The sequence below is a fragment of the Mus pahari genome, chromosome 1, assembly GCF_900095145.1.
Source record: "Mus pahari chromosome 1, PAHARI_EIJ_v1.1, whole genome shotgun sequence".
Taxonomy (NCBI): domain Eukaryota; kingdom Metazoa; phylum Chordata; class Mammalia; order Rodentia; family Muridae; genus Mus; species Mus pahari.
Window position 1 is genome coordinate 99,691,190 of NC_034590.1, and position 22,744 is coordinate 99,713,933.

A 22,744-nucleotide genomic window follows, 5' to 3' on the forward strand; every position below is an offset into this window, starting at 1 on the left:
AGCTCTTTAACAGTACTGACCGTCAAGAACTGCCATATATGGCCCAGTAATTCCACCAACTATATGCCCCAAAGACCAAAAGGGAGGACTCAGATACATTGACATAAATTATAACAAAAGGTGTTGGGCACAGCCACTGGATGGAATACTGATAAATCAAGTTTTGATTCACACTGTAAAATAGATGGACCGTTAATAGATTAAGTAAAATAAGCTGGACCTAAAAGTTATCCTGTGATCACACTTACAGGAGGGACTAAGAAAAAACAAATTTAAAGACATAAAAATAGACTTGAGAACCCCCAGTGCTGGGGGAGGGATTATTTCTTAATGGGTGCAGACATTTTATTTGGAGTAACAAAAAAAAAAAAAAATGTTTTAGAGGTTAAAAAAAAAAAAAATCAAATAAGATGGTGTCCTAGGCATTCTAGGGTAGGTTTTGGTGGGTTTATTTTGATTTGTTTTTAAGTTTCATAACCCAGAGAGGTGACAGAAGTTGGAAGAACAAATGAACACCACACACACACACACATACACACACACACACACTGAAGTGCAGAATGCCAAATATTTCTACCTGTGTTTTACACCGAAACAAATCTGAGCTCCTTTTTAAAGATTTAATTATTTTTAGTTCTAATCACGAGTTCTCTGTGGGATAGATATGCGCATGTAGACGCAGGTGCCCTCCGAAGCACACCAGAGCTCTGGGTGCTGAAAACTGAACCCAGATCCTCTGCTTAACCAATTCATGTTCTTAACCACTGAGCCATCCCTCCAGCTCAAGTTTTGGTCCCATTTCTTAATTCCCTGATTTCAAGTGGTTTTGTGTTTCCCCCTTCAGTGGCCTCATGCACAAGTCATTCCAAAGCATGCTGGGGTGTGGTGGCCCAGGGCCACCAAGCTGTAAACAAGTCAGAAGAGTTTGAGGGACTGGCCTGGCCATCAAAGCCCTGTGTGGGCTCCAGAATGACAGATTTATGAAGAAACAAGAAAAGTCACACAAATGACCAATGTTCCTTTACGGAAACTTCCAGGTCTCTGAATTTCTGGAAAAATGTACCACGGAAAACTTGACACCTTGCTTCATTAAGAGGCAAACAGACAGACATCAGAGGAGTGGGGGTTGGGACTTGGCAGGCCCTCTCTGTGGTGTTTGAGTTGGGCCTCTTCAATTAGGTATCTGTCTTATGGCATGGAATTGCCCCCAAGACAGATAGCTTGAGTATGATTCCTAGGACCCATTTGGTGAAAGGAGAAAACCCACTCCCTCCCACAGGTTGTCCTCTGGCCTCCACAAGATCACACACACACACACACACACACACACACACACGCACACAATCAAATAAAGTAAGCTTTTGTTTGTTTGTTTGTTTGTATAAGTAGGTCTCTCCTTTCCAGTGCTGAGACACACAAAACTACAGACTACACACAGCACCTCAGGTCAAATGTTTGCAGGGACATTTTCTTTAGGAGTTCACTTAGCTATGAAGAAAATATCAAAAAGAGAACCCCACACAGAGACTAAGAGACCTAACCTTGTGCCATGAAGGCCCAGATGATGCCCACAAACAGTGACAACCTAGAATCCCTGGGAGGGTTTAACGTACCTTCAGCAAGAATTATGCCTTAGGGAACATGTTTGTCATGCTGAAAGCTATGACTTTCCTAATTCCCAGAAAGCCCAGGGGCTCCTCAGAATTTCTAAATGTCCAGTATCACCACAATGAACGTCCTACCAGGGTCAACTTTATTGCCCTGATGTGAAAATCTCTATTGCATAATCATTTGCACTGGACAGGTCACCTCAGGGGCCACCAGGTCACAGCCCCCTTCTGCATGCACCAGGGAAAGATCAGGCAAGCACCAAGGCTAGGGCCATACATTCCAGAGGCCAGCTCTCCCTCCATCCTTTCCACCCTCTTTCCTTTATTTTCTGGGGAGTGGGCATATGTAAGTAAGTGTTTCTGGGTGCATGTGAGTGGAGGCCAGAGGTCAAATTTGGTTATCTCCCTTTACCTTATTCTGAGTCGGGATCTCTCACCTAACAACCTGACTCGGCAAGACTAGCTGGCCATTGAACGCCAGTCCTGGGATCTTGGGTACACACTGTGACATCTGCCCTCTTTTTTAAAAAAAAAAAAAAAAAAAAACAGTTCTAGTCTTGAACTCGGGTCATAGCAAGCACTTTACCAACTGAGCCATCTCTCTATCCTTCATTTCTCGAGCATCAAAATGTCCTTTAGAGTTAGAATTTTGTCCCTATTCATCCAAATTCCTTTCTCCTTCCTTCTAGAAATAGCTCAAACACAAATTAACAAAAACTCCCAAGGTCGGTGGGAGGGTTGGAGAGATGGCTCCCTGGTTAAGAACACTTGCTGATTTTACAGAAAGCCCAGCATTCCACATGGTGGCTCACAACTACAATTTCAGTTCCAGGGTTCTAACACCTTCTTCTGACCTCTGAGGGCACCAGGCACATATGTGTGTACAAATATACATGCAGGTGATACTCAGATACATAAAACAAACTGATAAATCTTAAAAAAAAACAAAAAACAAAAAAAAACCAGTCTGGGCATGTGTCCTCATAGGCTACAGCCAACTACCCGGGTGGGGTGAGGGGTCCTCCTGGGTACTCTTAATTAGCACTACGTTGTCACGGGTAATTAAAGCTACCTGCACCTGTTAAAAATCAAGGGCATTCCCTCATTAAGCCTGGTGTCTAACAGCTCCGAAATTGTAATCACTCATTCACATTTGCAAAATGTTCCTTATCCATAATAATGATGTACGGCCCATTTATTTTAAGACCAGGAGTCCCTGGAGACCCACAGGCTCGCTTGGAACCTGCTTAAGAGTTGCCTGCCTGAGCAGAATCAGTTAACTACCAGGGTCCTGACCGCCATTCTCACAGTAAAACAGTACGTAAGCAAATCGTTGAAACTGCATCGATTCGGAGTTTCCCTGCAAGCCAGAGTGGTCTGTCAGTCTGGGGGACGGGGAGGCGGGGGAAGGTTTAAGTGGTGTGACCCTCCCTTTCTAAGCTGCCATACCTAATGAAATCTTTGTCTGTTTGTTAATTTTACTTGTGTTAGAGTCTAGCTTCCAATGCCACTGTCTAAGGACTGAACTATGAAGAGCAGGACCTGCTTCTACCGACATGGAGAAATCTCGGTAGCGGACTGAAGAGTTCCCATGCTCAACTTCCCCGACCCAGACAACGACTTACAGGCTTTCCCCAGCTTCTTCTGGGTTTGGGCCTCTCTACACATTCATTTTTAAAGGTTAAAACCAATGGGCAAAAAATTACTACAGAAGCAAATAATTCTTTAAAGATGAAAGCCTGCTCAGCCAGTCCCAGGTATCCGACAGGTGGGAGGAAGCTCATGTAAGTTCGGCAGGGTGGCACGGGGGCTGGGTGCCACAGTGCCAGGTTAAACACAGGGAGAGACCCAAGGCTGCCTCCAAGAGCGCCTCTCCCACCTGGCTTTTAGAAACTGGGCATCGGTCCCTTCTCTTTGCCCACGCTGGAAGCTTCTAAGATGGGTCTTAGTGATACTCTTGGCATTCATGCCCTTGGCTCGGCTCCTCCCTGGGGACCTGTTTAATTAAAGGGAAGAGGGGAAGAGCTGGAACGCTGCTCCCACGGTGAGGTCGCAGAGGCTGTGAGGTGCCTGTTCTTCTAACCTCCCTCCTCTGTCTGCTTACCCTGGAGATGACAGCTGCTACAGTGTCACCGACTCTGCTGTGGCCCATGCGGCAAGAAGCGTGAGTGAATCCTAATGGCAAATGAACGGTTCCTCCCCCAGAGAATCCTTTAAGGGGAGAACGCAGCCCTAACTAAAACCGTGGCACGGTTCTGGGGGAAACCTAGAGGAAAGACCCCACTAGGCTGCTGCGCTTGGATTTGTGGCCAACTGTGAGGCACGGACTGTAAAGCCACAACCTGAAGCAGCCTGTTACACGGCATCTGACAATTTATACACCCTCACCCTTCCAAATGCACAGGAACACGGTCTCCTGAAAAATTCGTGAACGAATTCTAGCCATACTAAATAATTTGAAAATTCCATCTCTCTCTTTCAAACCAAACCAAGCCAAAACCACCACCACCAGCACTACAACTTCCCAACTAATCCCCAAACCGATCTGCCTGCCTCCACTTCCCGAGGTCTCACACTGCAGGCGTGTGCCACCACGCCTGGCTATCCCTGGTTCTTCTCTAGCCTCCCATTGTGCTGAGACCGCACTTCCTTGCATGCCCATCGGATACAGCATGTGCTTGTGACGTCATCCTTATCTTTGTCTACCTGCTAGCTCTCAAGTTGGCTTCCCTGCCATACACCAAGTCCCCTCTGACTCGAGGCCACATCTAGTCCTGCTTGCTTAGTTTCCTCGGTGCTTAGGCAGTGTCCTATAGAAGGATACTTAATCAATGAGGCTGAATGGATGAACGAAAGCCTAAGGAACACCCCCTAGGGATGTTCAATCGATGACACTGAATGAAGGAACAAATCCATTCTTAGCATCCCAGGATGTCACAGAGATGCTGTCACTCAGTTCCTCAGTGAGGGATGAGACTAAATTTTAGGCCATTCTCTGATGGGCCCTTGAGCATCTTTGGTGATGGAGAATCGGGGGTTGCTTCTGTCACTGGCCAGCATCTCCTCTTGTTAACTAATACTAGTTCATATGTGCCTCCTCTACTCCCTCTTACTACAATTCCACCCTCACAGGCTGGCTGCACCAGTTCAGGTTTTACAGGCCATAAAGCATATAGAAAACAGACCCTCAACTTTCGACCCCCTGGTTATTAAACTCTCCTCGTGTAAAGAAGAATGCAAATGGGGACTAACTTTAAAATTGCAGGGGCGTCCAGGGTGATCTTTTAAACATATCAGACAGTGACGTGATCAATTACAATAATTGTGTCTTTTTAAAAACACATATTCCCTCTGGTCCTGCCAACTCCAGAGGACTGTAAAAAAATAAACATTTGGAAATACAGGGCTTAGAAGCGCAGTCCTACCTTGTAGCCTCCAATGCGATGCTCTTGCTTAAACTCCTTCCCGTTTTTTAACCACCTCATTGTGGGCGTTGGGTTCCCCCCAGCCGGACAGCGGAACTTCACAGTGTTGGCGGCAGGGACAGCATGGAGCCGCTTCTCCATCTTCTCGGTGTTGGTCCAGTATGGTGCTCCTGAGTCAGAAGACAATGAAATACAGATACATGAAGGAACAGCCTCATCAACTCAACAAAGGTGGGACCGCTTTGCTGTACAGGGAAGGATCTGATTTTGACTCTTTGGATAATATTTATGTTAGGAAAATATTTTCAGAAGTCTGGTCCAGCTGGCCTAGCAGAAGGTCCCCCGGGGGGGGGGGGCGCTGCTTATTGAGTTATGCCTATTAACAGGGAAAAAAGCATGGGAAGCACCTTCTCGCTTGCTCCTGTCTGGTGCCAAAAAATAATTCCATGTCAAATCATGCTTTAAAATGCTACTTCATATTCACAGAAACAGCCCATGTAATAACAAGGGCTCAGTCCTCCAAAAATACATCATTTTAGATCACCGCGCCTATTAAAATGGTCAAATATACATACTGTAAAAATAAACTGTCCTCGGGGAGCGTATCAGCTTACAGATCAGAACTCTCTTTCTGTGTGGGCACGGGTAGAGGAGTGTTCATGTGTGTTCGGGTGCATGCGCATGTGTGTAAGGTCAGAGGTCAACCGCAGGTGCCTGTTCCTCAAGTGCCAAAAAATAAATACATTCGTTTTTTTTTAGACAGGGTCTCTCACTGGCCTGGAACTTCCCAGGTAGGTGAGGCTGGCCGGCCACTGAGCTCCCAGGGACCTCTACGCTTCCATTTCCCCAGCACTGGGTTTACAAGTGCATGCCATGGTATCAAGCTTTTTCTAATGGGTTCTAGGGATCAACCTCAGGTCCTCATACTTACAGAGCAAGTACTTCACCCGCTGACTAGCTTTGCTCATATTCTAACCAGTCCCGAGTAGTCTTATTAAGGGCAATTGATGATAGTATAAGTTCTCATCTTAGCATGGTAAAATATCCAGGAAGCCATCATTAATTTCCTAGCACCTTATATGATAAATCAAAATACTGTATTGTTAAGTATATCTTAATTTTTTTGTTTTGTTTTGTTTTGAGACAGGGTTTCTCTGTGTAGCCCTGGCTGTCCTGGAAATCACTCTGTAGACCAGGCTGGCCTCAAACTCAGAAATCCACCTGCCTCTGCCTCCCAAGTGCTGGGATCAAAGGCGTGCGCCACCACGCCCGGCTTAATTTTTTTTTTTTAATTAAAGAGGACATTTTTCTTTTCAGTGGTGGTTATAAGCACTATAATCCTAACATCATACCTAGGCTTATTAAGAGGCAACTAATCAAATGCTAAGTCCCCTAAATGGCCCTCACAGTCGCAGGTACAAATGACTTACGAAGCCCAGAAAAGGAGGTAGATCTTTCCATGACCAAATAACAAGCACCGTGCACCTTATACACAGGTGCCACAGCTTCCTTCCAGAACGCTGCTATAAATTCTCACGCCTGGACTAATGGCTCGAGGCTGCTAGTGACCTAGGGTTTGTTTGCCAAGCACCATTCTAAGAGCTTGTGCATACTTAGCATGTACCAGACTCCTCACAACATTCCAACGGCAATCCCAAGGGAGCTGTTGCCATCCCTGCTGCAGGTCGAGCAAACTGACGTTACCTGCCAGTAGTCACAGCACCAAGAGGCTTGCAACTGACACTTAACCAAGATGAGTCTGATGGCTGAATCGCAGTCCTTATCCTAGTCTTCCTAGCTGCGACAGGCCAGGTTCACCAACCCTGCTAGGCCACCTTCTAGACACCAAAAACTAGAATCTGAGGTAGTCGGTTAGGGTGGACACTTTAACCCTCAGTAATGTCCAGAACTTCCACTGAAATATTGGTCAACAATCATACTTTCCACATGTTGAGGGTCTGCAGGAGCTGCACACATACTCTACAAACCAGAGGCAAAGTGGCCACAGTCAGGGAGCGTATTTGGGGAGAGGGGTGTCAACCTGAACAGCTCTCCTGTTACAATCGCTTTCTGGAATAACTGCACCTCTGTCTTGCTCTTAACACCTGCTACACGAGGCAGAGCTGAGACTTCTTATCAAGGGCACACTGCATCTTCTTCACGTTGATGCATTCCCAAGTGTCAAGGTGGTGGGATTTCGGTGGCAACCTCATGACACCAAGACTGTGCAAAAAAACCATAGTTGCTTACCCATTTGGAGCAGAGGGAAAGCAGGTTTGTGCGGGGAGGGGAATGGAGAGGGTGAGAAAGAGGCCATGAAAGAAGAAAAGAGGCTGTACCATTTCTTACCAATCCAGTTGCATTTGTGAAATGCATCTGTGATACGCATCTATGAGCAGACCTTGTGGCCTGGGTATTGAATGCTTGTAAATACATCTATTCTTTTGTGAGTTCACCATGGGGGGGACCACTGGACTCCCACTTATCACAAGACCCCAAGGACCTGGCAAACCCTGAAACAATTTCAATCATCTTCCATTTTAAAAGCTTCTACTTAGGAAAAAATCTACCCAAAGCCACTGAAAGCAGCCATTGAGATTCCCAAATAAATAATAAGCTTTGTCCCTACACAAAGACTTTAACAAATCTGACCTAAATGGAAAGCATACCTCATGCTGTCAGGTGTCTGGACTCATGTCATTTGTTTAAGTAAACACAATGGCCTATTCACATGAATTAGCTAAATATTAATGCAGCCACTCTTTCAGATAGCATCAATTACTGCTGGGCTGAGCTCTGGAATGCCCTTCTTAAAAAAGAAAAAAAAAAAAAAAACATAAAGGAGCCAACAAATAGGTGTTTACAAACTATCAGTCAGGCATGATTTTCATGTTCTCTGGGGTCAAAAAGCAGGGGCTGGCCTCGGGAGCTAGGAATGTTCTTTTCCACTTTAAGCCACCAACAAGCCTGTACCACCTCAGGGGACTGGCCCCCAGTTGCACGCAACACACTGTCCTGACTTATGTCTACAGCACACTGGCAACCAATGCCTTTGTCCTGGTAGCCAAGGAATGGCTTAGAGAATAGGAGAAAAGAATACTGCAGGGATTTCTAGCAGGTAGTTGCCTCCCTGGAGTGGAACTGTATCTAGAAAAATCTACTCACACAAGACAGACGCTGGCCGCACACCGCAGTGGGTGGGCATGGCTTCCCACCTCAGTCACTGAGACCCAAGGTGGGTCGGGGCACCATTAAATCCAATCGCAACAAGTCTGTAGCTGGAACCCAAGTTCACAACAGTCCCCCGGTAGCTGAAAGGTCATTGAGCTAAGTTGTTCAAGATACCTGTTTGCCAGGGAAGGGCCATCCCAATGCTCGGCTGGGCTCCCGACTTTCTGGCCAGTGCCACTCTATTAGAGCTACATCAGGACAAAGGCCATTGCAACCAAACCTCCTTTTAAGATAGCAAGAGTGCATTTTTTTTTAAAACACTAAACATGATGCTTGAAGAAGAGATTAAACTATTTTATTATTTATAACGATAACATTATTTTTATCACTCTCCCTGATATGAACTTAAAGGAGCTACACTATCTAAAAGATGAATATTCCCATATGAGCACCCCGTTGTGCTTCCTGCCGCCTCCTGTCCGTTCATGCCGTCTTATTATGTAGCCCAGGCTGGCCTCAAACTCAAGACCCTGGCTTCATCCTCCCTAATGCTAGAATTGCAGGTCCAATGCTCCCTGCAGACTCTTCCTATTCCCTGCCATTTCCAAAGTAACTACATACAAATATCCAGCGACCAAATAACTAGAATGGACAGCCAGAGACACAAGAGCCGGCATCTGGGAGAAGGCCTCTATCCTCCCGAAGTTTGGGAGCATTGCAGAAATTCCATGGAGCAGGAACTGCCGCGCCAGGGTAGGAACCTGCAGAAGCAGAGACAATCCTGGTACCTAGCGGATGGTCACACGCAGGTTGGCTGTCTGAAACCAGGAACAAGAGCAGCTGCTTTCTCTCCCTCCCTTGGCATCGTCTTAGGGGTACACAGAACGCACACAAAGTCACGTGACTGGTCAGACTGGACTGCGGGGCAGACACCTCCAAAGGCACCAGAAGCCAAGCACACCAAGTCACTTGTGAGTGAACAAGACTTCCCCTTTGGCTCTGACATCCGTCTATCTCCTCCCGGCATACACAGCGAAAGAAAAAGGTCCCATTAGTTATAAAATAATACTGACAAGCAAACCAACAGAGAGATGCATCATAAGAAGTAAATAAAATCCCATCACAGAGATGGGGCTGACCTCCTTAGAGCCATTCGCCCCTGTACCAGCACCAATCCCCTCTCTGAGGGCCACCCAGGCAGCCTTTTACTCTGTTAAATGCAACTGAGTACAGAGTAACCCTAACTCTACTCAGAGTCCCCCCCCCTCTAGGAGCCCCATGGCCATCCTTAACCACTCTGTCCCACCATGGAGGTCCATCTTTCCTCCTCTATATGGGCTGCTGCATTGTCAACAGTGTCAGCTTCCACAATGGGTGCCTGTCCCTCTTCAGTGCACCTGCTGATGGCCGCCAGCTAGCAAGCATAGAATGAAATAGGCCCCAGCTTGAGTTGCAGCCAGCCTCTGAGGCAATGAGAAAAGATGGATGCCTGGGCAAACCTTTAAACCAAGGAAGCTGTTCTGATAAGGTTCCAATATTCTTTCCAGGCTTCTGTGTGCTATGCAGGTATTGATTTTTGTCAACAAATGGTAGGACTTCCGGGGGGGGGTGTTGACCCTGCAATTTAAACTTAATGATAAAACATAAGCTGCCAGGCCTGCCCCTGTTAAAAACCCTTACACGGCCAAGTATTGACATCTAAGGTTTACTGGCTGTTCTGTTCAGAACCAAAACGCAAGCATAGCCCAATATTTTAAAGGAAAAACAGAATCATATTACAATGTTCCTCCATCTGGCTTGATGGCCCACAGGATCAATGTCACCCAGAAAGGTTAAGTGATTTGATCAAGGTCACAGAGCCAGAGGCCAGGCCAAGGCTAGCCCAGAGTCCCCAGCTCCCTTAGCAATGCTCTTTATCCACAGCAGGCTGCCCTGTGAACTCTCCCACAGTAATTAAGTCAAAAGTTCAAGATTTATGTGAGCCGGGGACGCTGACGACTGCCAACTGTATTTTTATTGATGCAGAATTTTTAAAGCGCACAGGCTGTTTCAGCTCTTAGATCAAGTCTCCCCGACTCCCTAAAGCCCCACTAAGGCCCCTGCCTTAAGTCTATAATTAGGGCTTTTAAAAATATCACTAATCGGGACATCTGAATGCTGTGCCCCCTGGTGTGTTTGTTTGGTTTGGTTTGGTTTTAATGTCACTATCCTTGCAACAGACCGACATTCATCTACTTCAGTTTGATATGAACTGAGGGAAGCCAAATCTAGCCGAGTCGAACTGGGGGTGTCACTTAAAAAGGAGTTCTGTCACAGTGAGTGTTCTTTTGCTGTGAAGAGACACCACGACCAAGGCAGCTTTTATAAGAGAAAGCATTTAACCAAGGGCTAGCTTACAGTGTCAGGTCTGTTGGAGTCCATTATCATCACCGTGGGAAGAAGCATGGTAGCACACAGGCGGACATGGTGCTGGAGAAGTAGATAAGAAGTTTGATGTCCTGACCCATAGACGAAGAGAAAAAGGCACGACCGGGCACGGGCTTTTGAAACCTCAAAGCCCATCTCGGTGACATACCTCTTCCAACAAGGCCACACCTCCTAATCCTTCTCAAATAGCGCCATTCCCTGATGACTGAGTGTTCAAATACATGAGCCTTTGGGGAGCATTTCTGTTCAAACCACCACAGCCTGGCTTCTAGAAATCTCATATCAAATAGCTCACTGACCAGTGAGGTGTTTAAGCAGAAACACATGGTGGGCTGGGGCGAGGGGAGAGGTGTGACATCACTCACAAGAAACATGACTAGAGTCTCCTGGAGGCTGCCTCCATGAAATTCTCAGGATCTTCTGCAAGACAAGGAATCCCTGCCAGCAACCCTGCAGCTGGCCAGGCGGGGCTGAGAAGAGCTAGGTGTTCAAGGCTCACCATCAGCACCCTTTGTGATAAGGCACCCGAACAGACCTGCTGATGAGGTTTCAGTTAGGAGGAATTTCCAGAATGTTTGGCAGTCTACGCACTTGTCAAAAAAAAAAAAAAAAAAACCACAATCATGAGAGCAGTGATGGTTCAGGGCTGTTAGCAGCCACCAGGTGGTTACCAGTCAAGGAATCTGGGACCTCAGACCACAACCCTAGTTCCTCCTAGCCCTTCCCCCAGGAAGAAGAGGAGAAGAAGTCTGCCTTTCTCTCTGATGTGGAGCACATGGCATTTGCAGGTCTCAACAGGAATGAAAATGAAATGGAAAATCCCTTGCTACTGGAAAGGACCACTCCAACAACAGGAATCTTGTCCTGCTGTCGGAGCCCCTGCACTTAAGTAAGAGAGACAAACTTTTAGTCAAGCATGATCTACCCAAGAACTAACTCTCAGAATCTCCAGAAAGCAAATCCCTTTCAACACAAGCTTGAGGAAATACTTTTTTTTAAAAAAAAGAAAAATCTCCACGAATCTGCTGCCAGGTAACCTATGGAAACACTTAAATCCCCAGGGAAGGCAAGAACTAGGTGAGCTACCTTTTCCACGCTGACGCACAAATGGAGAAACTTGGACGCCCTCAACCTGGGTACATTGCAGGACTCAGCATCAAACGTCTGATCCAGAGAAAACAAGTTGAGCATACGCTTAGGATGGCGTCACAGGATTCATGCGCTCAGGAGCTGGCGAGGGCAAGGTGTCAGGTCATTAGCTAATCAGCTGCTTAAATGTGACCTGGGGACGGATGCCCTTCATACCTGTGACAGGAGGACTTGACTTAAAAGGGGATGGGAGCCCTGTCCATTTAGTCAGCCCATGCAGGAATGCACAGTGTGTGTGTGTGTGTGTGTGTGTGTGTGTGTGTGTGTATTCATGCATACAGTGCTAGATAGTTTTATGCCAACTTGACACAACCTTGAGTCTTCTGAAAGGAGAGAACCTCAATTAAGAAAAAGCCTCCATAAGAACCCCACTGTGGGCAAGCCTGTAGGGTATTCTGTTAATTAGTGGTTGATTGATGGGGGAAAGGCCCAGCCCATTGTGTGTGGTCCCACCCACCCCACCCCCAGGCTAGTGTTCCTGGTTCTATAAGGAAGCAGGCTGAGCAAGCCATGGGGGAGCGAGCCAATAAGCAGTACCCCTCCATGGCCTCTGGCTCAGCTCCTGCCCTCACTGCTGTTGATGATGAGATCTTATATGGAACTGTGAGCCAGATAAACTGTGTCCTCCCCACATCGCTTTTAGTCCCACTGTTTGATCACAGCCACAGTAACCCTAAGACACTGACTGTAGGAGTGCTTTATCTCTTTCCACTGAGTAGGTTCCAGGAATAACTCAGGTCACCAAGCTTGGTGGCAGGCACCAATTCTTCATTTGTTGCTTTTGTGCTCAGGCTTGGTCACCATGCTTTCTATACACTACGCAGGACTGACAACCTCTGCGCATCAGGGAAGCTTGCCTTCCGACACGGACAAATGACTATCTGGCAATCTGGCAGAAGGAATGACCCATATGACATTTTTCAAGCTAGAAGATACAAACTTAGCACATGAAGTGTCCCAAAGGGAAGCAGGGAACCCGTGCTCACAAGCCCCAAGACTACCACAGTCCACCCAGTCTTAGGCTAACTTTACTGAAGGCAAAGATTCAAGCACACACCCTAAGTGACATCTCCAGGACAACAGAGGCTCCAGGGGAATCTGTGTGGACACAAGGAGGTCTCCAGGTGGCTGAAAATGCAAAGAATTCAGAACTTCCTCATTTTCTCTAGCAATCAGGTCAGGCTAGGTATTTGACACCTGAGGTGGCAGGAGGAAACAAAAGTTCCAACAGTCACATCCCCTTCCCCACCTTGTCAAGTGTCCTAGCCCTGACATTCTTTGTCCCCCCNCCCCCCCCNCCCCACCCCACCCACACACACATAGGCAACAGCTGCTTAATCTCAGCCGCCCCTGGCTGCACCTGTGAATCAGACCAGTCCTGATCACACTAGCAGATGGCAGAGGCCAAGTAGCCAGCTAGCCAGCTAAGAACTGCTGTCCCTTTAAATAGCATCTACTGTTTCACGGGCCCCTCCCTGCAGCAGCATCTCCCTGGTACAGCTAACACCAGCCCTTAATCACCACACAGCACCCATCTCGGGGGACAGAGCTAGGGTTAGTCCAGAGCTAATTACCAAAACCCGAGTTGCAAGGTGAAAGTGTGGTAACCTGGCGATGGCATGGCACCCATTCATTACAGTGTTCTCCTGCCTGGCCCTTCTGCACAGATGCTAGGCAGCTAGACTTGTTCACAGCAGAAGCCCTGGAAGTCCCCATCAGGCAAACTATGAACCATCAGAAGATTGTTATCACTCGGCCTTGGTTGTTACATAACCTATACCCACTCTTACACAGCATGACATCCCGTGGACTCCTGGTGACACAGACGGGCAGTATACTTGACCCAACACAAAACAGTTCCCAGGTGTGCCAGCAAAACCAAGTGGGTAGAACCTAATGTCTCAATCAATCATGGAAGCACCTACATGCAGTATCATTTGAGAGCTATAAACAACTACACAAACATAGCCTTCCACGCCTGTGGGGACCTAGAATGCCCATGGGTACCAGGCTGCTCCCTGAGGTAGGTTTCTGGTCACTATAACATGACAACATTGAGGGTTCCTGAAGGCAGTGCCTGAGCCAGCACCAGTGCCCTCCAGAGCCAGATCGGGAGGGTTCCGCCTCCTGCTTTAGGCAGAGCCAATGAACAGTAACTATGAACAACACGCTCTGCTAAGTCCTCGTGTTATCAGAGCACAGTAAGAACAGGAACAAGCCTTTGCAAGGCTGTCCCAACTCACAGTGGCACACACTTTCCCTTACTGTCTTGATTTTTATGAACATGGCTGGTAGTATGTGCCTGTTTGGAGCAAATTGTGTGTGTGTGTGTGTGTGTGTGTGTGTGTGTGTGCGCTCGCGCATGTGTACCCCTTTCCCAGCAGTTCTCACATCTTAATATAAAATGAAATATAAACACACACCCATGTGGATACATGGACAGATGGACAGACACACACATCCCACATCTCTAACTAGCTAGGTCTAAGGACAAGCTTTAAGAATGTGCATCTCTAGGGAGGTCCCAGGTGATGCTAACACTGCTGGTCCAGGCACACTTTGAAAACCACATTCCTGACTTTCATTCTCCCTAGAGCAAAAATTGTACTAGTCGCATTATTTCTCTTTATGCCCAAACAGTTGAGAGACTTAAGGACAAAGCCAAATATTCAGTGGAGTGACAATATTGATCCTGAGACCTAACAACATTCTCTCCCTAGGCTATCACAGGCTAAGTGGTGGCACTTTCATTAAGTGGTACAGGAATTCAGAAGCAACAGAAAATAAATCTAGACACAGACCTTGCAAACTGAGCACAACTGGGAAATAAACATAAAACACAGAACTCATGAGGAGCAACCGCATCGTCCTTGGCTTTGCTCCTGACTTCGACACCAATGGCACGAGGGGACCCATGAGAGCCGATAAGCAGGACGCCCTGTGAATTCAAAACTGCTTGCTCTGCGAGACACTGTTGGAACAAAGGTATTCACACACCAGGAGAGAGGATTTGAAAAGATAAAGAGGACTGCTATCCAAAATATACAATGAGCTCTTGAAACTCAACAACAAGAAAACAAACATCCCAATTAAAAAATAAGCCAAAGCCTTTGTCAGGCACTCACCACAGAGCACATGGAGATAGCAATCAGGCACATAAAAAGATGCTTCCCATCCTCCATCAGAGGGGGAAATGCATTCTAGAATGGCAAAAAAAAAACCATAGCACCAGCATCACATAATGGTACCAAGGATGCCAAGCCAGGGATGCTCCCTGTCATGGATGGTGGCAACCCAGAATGTCATGGCTGCTTTGAAGAATGGTTTGGAAAGCTTCCAACGACTCTGAACTTACCACAGCATTTAATTGTCATGTTGGGGGTTGGGGAGAGGAAATGTACAGCTAAAGAAACCCACACCTAGTTTACAGCATCTTGATACTTGTGACTGCCAAACCTAGGCAACAGCTAAGAGAGATAACTTTCAGTGAGGGCTGCATAAACCATGTGCACACAAACCAGAGGGTGCTATTCAGTACTAAGAAAAAATTACCTGAATTCTACGGAAGAGTCAGAAAAAGCTAATGCATAACACTAGAGGAAAGAAGATGCCAATCTGAAAAGCCTACATGGTCTATAAATCTAACATACGATATTTCTGAACAAGCAAAGCTACAGAAAGACTGTGGAGCCTAAGGGCTGGGCAGGAGTGTGTGTGAATGTGATTCTCAACAATGTTTAGGACGATAAAATTTGTGTAGTACCACAATGATAGACACATGTCCGTTTTCATTTCCATAAGTCCCAGAGCCTGCAGTGAACCCCAATGGCCACAGGATTTGGGCTCTAAGGCTGAGCCAATGTGAGTTCTTCAGTGGACTCAGATGTTGTTGACAATGGGAGATGCTGCACTTGGGGTTGGGGAAAATATGTGATATTTTATTTAAGAAGTGTTTTACTACGGGCTGGCAAGATGGCTCAGTGGTTAAGAGTTCAAGCTGTTCTGTATAGAGGAACGAAGTTCCAATCTCAGTGCCCACCTAGAGCAGCTTACAATTGTCCATAAATCCGGTTCCAGGGGACACAATGCAAATGTGCTCATACACACAGAGAGGCAAATGCATATGTATAAATAAAATAAACCTTTAACAAAAGAAGTATTTTATTTAAGAATAAAATCTCTTAATATTGCTGTGAAGTGCTTTCTTTCCAATCCTCCTGTCTCCATCTCTGGAGTCCTGAGACTACAGGCATGTGCCACCATGCTCAGCTTAGGGAACGTTGCGGGTTGAAAGCAGGGCTCTGGACACTATTTATCCATCAAGGTACATCACTATAGGCTTATTTTAATAACTAAATGTTATTATTTATGACTCATTTACATTTACTTATGACAAAAAAAACCTTTCACAATAACACTGAATATAAAGTTAACAAACAAAAAAGCAAACAAACAAAAACAGTTACCAATACAGCTTCTCTCTACAGCAGTCCAGCCGGACCTAAAGAACATAACTAATTCTGTGTTTTGCTTCTTTGTGGAACAAACATTCACGAGCCCTCAAATCTTCGAAGCATACTGTCCTTTAATACCTCTAACTTCCCAGAAGGCACAGCTGCCCTTCCCATCTGATGCACAGATAGCAAATGAGCAACTGAGAAATAGTGAATTAGGACTGGAACTTAGGCTGGCAGCTCCAAGCAGCCAGCCATTTCTTACCCAGCAAGTCAGTGACGTCAAGAGAGAGCACCTGGTGCCTACTGCCTTAAAACACGCTGGCATTCACTCCCTTTCTCACCAACATCCTCAAAGTAAGACATACTTTCTGCCCTCAGCAAGAGGCAATATTGCAAAGGGTCCATAAGCGCCCAGAAACTTGTACTCTGGAACAGATAATTCGTTGTTAAGTCATATGCTGAGTATAAGGAGCAAGTCTGGCCTCCAACCACAAGCCCATGGAGGACTTTCCAAAATAGATCAGTCACCAAGGTGGCTCACACCTGTGGGCCCAGTACTCCAGAGGCTCATGGAAGGATCCCAGGAGCTAGGGATTCAAGTCCAGCCTGAGCAACGAAGTTGACACCTTGTTTCCATAAATGAATAAATCAACAAATACTAATGAAATACTCCAGGGAGTGGAGGAAGGCAATCGACCCTAAGTCAGGAAAGGCATGACGGGACTTATGAAGAAAACCAAGATGGTCACAGTTCTACTAGAGGTCTATCTATGAATACCAAGAGACCAAAGAAGACAGTAAAACCACGGACAGAAGTAGTGTTTGTTTGGAAGAGAGAGCTGTTGACACAAGAAGAACAGACAAGTGGCGAGACGGTGGACAGCAACAGTTTATTCTCAAGTTGGAAAATAGGGACAGGAGACAGAGCGAGGAACAGTGAGGGAGGGCCAAGGGACATAGCACTGTGTATGGAGGAGTCGACAGGAGACAGGTGACAGGCAGGACTCCCCGTCACTCCTCTCGGGGACCTTCGGAGGCAGGTTACTTACTCTGGTTGCTCCTGTTCTCACTGACAAAGTCTTCGGAGCTATCTGTGTCGTCCTCATCATCTCCAGATGAGATGGCATCTGCATTCAAAAGAACATACGTGTGGATGCATTGCAAAGGCAAAGGTCACCATCACCTGCGGCCAAGTGAGCTCTCTGAGTGATCTCCTCAGTGAGCTCCACCTCCCAGGAGGAATGTCAGAGACCGGGCAGTGTCAGGAAGTGTCCCTCTGCCAGGAGTTGGTCTCTGATTTTCAGGGTTTTCTGCTCTTTCGGGTTTTTAAGCCTCAAACAGTACTCATGTCCCCAACAATTTTCTGAATGACTTATTTATTTTTACTTTATGTGCATTGGTGTTTTGCTTGCCTATATTTCTGTGTGAGCATGTCAGATTCCTTGAAATGGTAGTTAGGGACAGTTGTGAGCTACCCTGTGGATGCTGGGATTTGAACAACCAGTGCTCCAATCACTGAGCCATCTCTCCAGGGCCACCTCTGACAAATTTTGACCCTTTAAGAGCCAAACTTGGATTTGTTTCCCCTTTTTAGCATTTGGGGTTTCCTTCAAGACAGAAATGACTCTCTAACAAAGCAGTTTGCCTATGTGGGCCTTCTGACTGCTAACTAACTTTCTGAAGACAGAATTCCCACCTTGGCCAACAAAGGAGGCCTGGTGCTCAGCATCCCCTTCACTATGTGGAAGGAAAGAACAAGGAGAGAGACTCAAGGGTTTAGTAAAGGAACTAAACTCTGGCTCCCCGCATTTCAATTCTGTACTGTAAGCGTCAAGCATGCTGGGCAATGTGGGATTGAGAATTCTGTGTACTGCTCGTCAGATCTGTCACTTGTACACTGTGTGGTACACCAGGTCCCAGTGAGGAATTTCAGAAATAGATCAGCCAGGTACACTAGCCTACACCTGTGGTCTAGCTCTTGGGAGGAGGATGGGAGACTGACATGAGCCCAGGAGTTCAAGTCCAGCCTGGGCAACCTTGTCTCAAACAAACTGACACTGGTGCCTGGCAGTCCATGAATGCAGTTAGTTCACTGGTGACTTCACTTGGTCAAAAAACAAAAACAAAAACAAACAAAAAAAAAACACCATAACAATTTCCAATCAGAAAACAGCTACAGAAGAGATAGAGGGTCACACTCAGAAGCCAACTCACCTGTGACATTCACCATGAAGTACCAAGTTTCACTGTCTACCGTCCTAGCTGCAGTACAAGCATAGAGGCCGGAGTCTCTAGGTGTGGCACCTTTTATCTGGAGGTACTCCCCAATAAGCACTGTCCTATTGTTGGGCCCCAAGTGCACCCCATCCTTAGTCCAACTGATCACGGCGGCATCTTTCAACATGCACTGCAACTCTAGCGATTCCCCGGGGGCAACCACGTACGCTTCTGGTTGGGAGATTTGGTATTTGGTTGGTGGCTCTGCAGAAGAGGTGGGAGAGAGAAGACAGAGGCAGATGGGAAAGAGGGAAAAGAGAGAAGGTCCGACAACGGTCAGTGCAGGCCAGTTCTTCCCCAGGAGGCGCTTGTCTTACAAATGGCCCCAGGAGGTGTCCATCTCTCCCCACACCCCAGAAGCCAGGAAGCAGCCAGCACCCAGACTTGACTGACAGCACTGGAAACGATGGCCACAGAAGCTGTGCACTCTCCAGCGGAAGCTGTCCTGGGTTGGTTCATTTCCACATACTGTAAATAGGGCTTTAAAAACCAACCAAACCCTAACGTGGAAGAAAAAATTGTGAAGTTGTTTGCCAAGCTAGCCATTCAGCATGACTGTGTATGTGATACTTGCACACATATGTAACACGCTCTCACACTGACTTATCTACTTATTCATATTTCACTTAGCCTGTTCTCCCAGAACCAAGCTTTTTTTTTTTTTTTTTTGGTTTTTCGAGACAGGGTTTCTCTGTGTAGCCCTGGCTGTCCTGGAACTCACTTTGTAGACCAGGCTGGCCTCGAACTCAGAAATCCGCCTGCCTCTGCTTCCCGAGTGCTGGGATTAAAGGCGTGTGCCACCACGCCTGGCCAAGCTTTTCAATATAAATAAAATGTCTCAAATTCAAGGGGCAAACAGACCCATCTACAAAACTCTTCACCACTTGGGAAGTGGCAGCTATTGGCTTGATCGTTTTTATGAGCTCTTGGGGCCCGATCAATACTGAGCTAGATCTGTACTAGGTGAGCTGGGACATTCCATCTTCCTCAAAATGACAGATGCCTGGGGTCCTTTAACATCCAAAGAAAGAAAAGTAAGGAGCCCCTGGCACTTAATGGCCCTATACCATACACCAGCCATATATGCACATAGACTGTATGTACTGGATAAGCAGCATGTACTACCCAACATTCCACTAGTGAGGCCTGATCCATCCTGCCCACCAACCCACCACTACCCCAGGGTCCCTGATCTCCTTCAGCACCCTTCTCTTCTTTATGAACAAAGGTCCTCCCTCTCATTCCTGTTTAGCCCAGCTCCTCCTCTGATGCCCAGGTCAATCATGGCCCTCCATGATCCACCACTCTGTATCAGTCACCTGGCTGGAAACAAAAGGGGTCTCTCCCACTCTAAAGTCCATCTGCCTACCCCATACCTCCAAACACTGAAATAGACACATTGCCTATGGGTGTCCTGACTTCTGGAGGAAACCTTCAAATCAGAAAGCTCAGTTCTGATAGGTCATTGGGCCCCACGCCCATCCCTACACTGGGATATCTTTGCTGTACACAGAGAAGGCAGACATTGCACACCATCACAATCCTCCAAGAGACAGAGCAGAATGAAACCAACTATGATCCAGCCTCCCAGCTTCTTCCAAAAGAAGTGAGAGGAAGGAAGCTCCTGACCTTGCTCAGGGCCAGGGGTGGCCACGAGGGCTCATGAAATAAGCTTTCATCCCCACAGTGAGAGCTGTGAATGGTACCCAGAGTCCCAAGCAGGGAAAACACAATGCTTCCTTCCCCATACTGGGACGGTTCCAGATCTGGGCAGCAGCATCACAAGGCGATTATTCTGCCCAGAGCCCACTCAAATGAACAAATTCTCTCACGACTAAAGTACAGTCAATTCATGTTTCAGTCCTGCTATTTAATAAACATCTGGTCCAAGAAGCGCAGCAGCAGCCAACACAAGGGGCCTGAGGCTTCTCACAGGGGACCCCCACTTCAAATGCATACAGCCAAGAGGGGCACAGATGTTAACAGTATAGGAACACAGAAGGAAACCCACATAGGGAAGAAAACAGAAGTTGATGAAACACAAAAACACATCCACACACACACACACACACACAAACACACACACACACACACACACACACACACACAAAAGGGCAGAAAGCAAACCCAACTGACAACCAGGTAAGGTTTCAAAGGCTTGTTTATCTCATATGCCCTCTGTTTATTGCACACCTACTATGGGCCAAGCTTTGTTCTGTACACTCAGGAAGCAACAGGAGGGTAGCCATATCCCTGCCCTGGTGGACCCTCCATTGCGGTGGGGCAAATGAAAGTGAAGAAAAACCTCAGAGAAAATAGGAAGTGTGTAAGATAGTCTTAAGGGTGAGGCAGGTAGGTAGCCGTTCACGTGGAAATGGTGGGTGAAGGCCCCGTGGGCAGCAGGAGCCAGTAAAGCATGGCCTGAGGGCCAAGTCAGCCACTTGCTTTTGTAAACAAAGACTTCCTGGAGCAGTGCCATACTCAATACATACTTGGGTATGTATTGTCTAGGGCTGCTTTTGTGTTACACAGGCAGACTGGAGACATTGCAAAAAAAGATCTCATGGCCTACAAGCCCCAAACACTGATAGCGTGGCCTTCACGGAAGGTGTTTCAGCTTCTGTCATAGGAGGGGATAGGAGTCTTCTCCAAGGAGTAGCAGACACCCTGTAGCTCATGGGCAATGCACAGAGCCAAGTTTGAAAGAGGTTGAGAATTCGGTTGGAAAGGTCTCAGATCAGGCCTTTTCCACCCATTTAAACCAAGTGGCAGCTGACCTGAGCAGTTAAGCGAACGTGGGAGAGGCAGCTCTGGAATGATGGCTCCGTGGAGGAAGGCATGCTTGCCTAAAGCCAAGTTTGGTTCCCAGAAACCCTTAAAAAGGTAGAAGAGGAGGAAGGAATTGACTATACCAGACTGCACTCTGACCTTTATACAGCATGGCCCATGTGTCTACACGCATTCACACACACACACACACTGAGAATGATAAACAACAACAAGTAAAACAAAGGGTTCATATTTTTAAGGACGAGGAAGAGAAATAAGGAGGGGAAGGGGGCGGTTCCATTTGAACCTAAGTCCCATACCATCTGCCAGTCTTAACATCTCTAAAAAAAAATTTTTTTTTTTTTTTTTGGTTTTTAGAGACAGGCTTTCTCTGTATAGCCCTGGCTGTCCTGGAACTCACTTTGTAGACCAGACTGGCCTGGAACTCAGAAATCTGCCTGCCTCTGCCTCCCAAGTGCTGGGATTAAAGGCATGCACCACCACACCCGGCTTGGTCTTAACATCTTTAAACCAAAGATTTGTACACTGTTAAGAATGATGGAGCCTTAAAGGCTACACCATCCACTGAGAAACCCTTCCTCCACCCACCGTCAACAAAGGACCAAGACTCATTGAAATTCAGCTGCACTGCTGAACCATGCTGGACCAATTCTACCATACTGTATCACCATGCCGTGAGGAACACAGATGAAGAGGGGTCTCAGGTAGGACAGGACACTGGATGTTTGGTAAAGGGTCATTCACTGCCCTGGGTACAGGGACACTGGACTCATTTCCTCTCTGCCCTGCATAGCCTCTCAGCCACAAGATTCCCAACCACCAACATACAAGAAGGCACTCTACGGGAGGCGCCTGGGAGCCACCCACTGTATACGTGATCTTCCAGCCACAACCAATGTCAGTCATCCACTGTTGCTCTCAAGCTATGCCTGTGGTGCTCCACTGTCTTCCGAAACAACTGGATTTTTATCTCAAGACTTTCACTGATGCGCTACCATCTCACTCAGTCAATGGTGAGGACGGGTTGGCATGCTCAAAATGGGAAAGTCTCTAGTTTCCCAGGGAAATGACTGGCCTCAGAGACAGCATACAGTATCATCTGCAAGCACATCGGAAAGATAATTATCTATGAAATCAAGCCATCCCCATGTCAAGGTATCTGCCTTGGATAAGGCAGAAAGCACAACTCCCCAGTGGCCTTTTCACAGGAGGCCCCACTTAGGGGTCAGCAGCGTCAGCAGTAAGCAATGCTATCTCCTCCTTGGTTATCCTAGGGAGCAGGGGGATCAGATGAATACAGGAAAAGAAAGGGCAGAAAGAAAGGAGGTCAAACATGGGAGAGGGGGAAGAAACAGGAGAGAGCAGGACCATAATAAGGGGGTGGGAAGAAAAAGCCAACCCAGCAGCATCCCAGGACATGGATACCCAGCAGCATCCC

The 22,744-nt window shown here is 46.9% G+C and overlaps 1 protein-coding gene across 13 annotated transcripts in view; it reads right to left on the reverse strand.

Annotated features, from left to right (window-relative positions):
- Positions 1 to 22,744, reverse strand: part of Fgfr2 (fibroblast growth factor receptor 2) — a 103,779-nt gene that overhangs the window by 60,304 nt on the left and 20,731 nt on the right. For 5 of the 13 annotated variants that reach the window (XM_029533523.1, XM_029533450.1, XM_029533485.1 and 2 more), the window contains exons 3-5: positions 18,454 to 18,720; positions 17,289 to 17,366; positions 5,036 to 5,205 (exon numbers count right to left, since the gene is read on the reverse strand). In XM_029533523.1, the coding sequence (XP_029389383.1) occupies positions 5,036 to 5,205; positions 17,289 to 17,366; positions 18,454 to 18,720 (515 nt within the window). The remainder of the gene's footprint in view (positions 1 to 5,035; positions 5,206 to 17,288; positions 17,367 to 18,453; positions 18,721 to 22,744) is intronic. The other 8 variants (XM_029533703.1, XM_029533639.1, XM_021204902.2 and 5 more) reach the window with 2 other exon arrangements.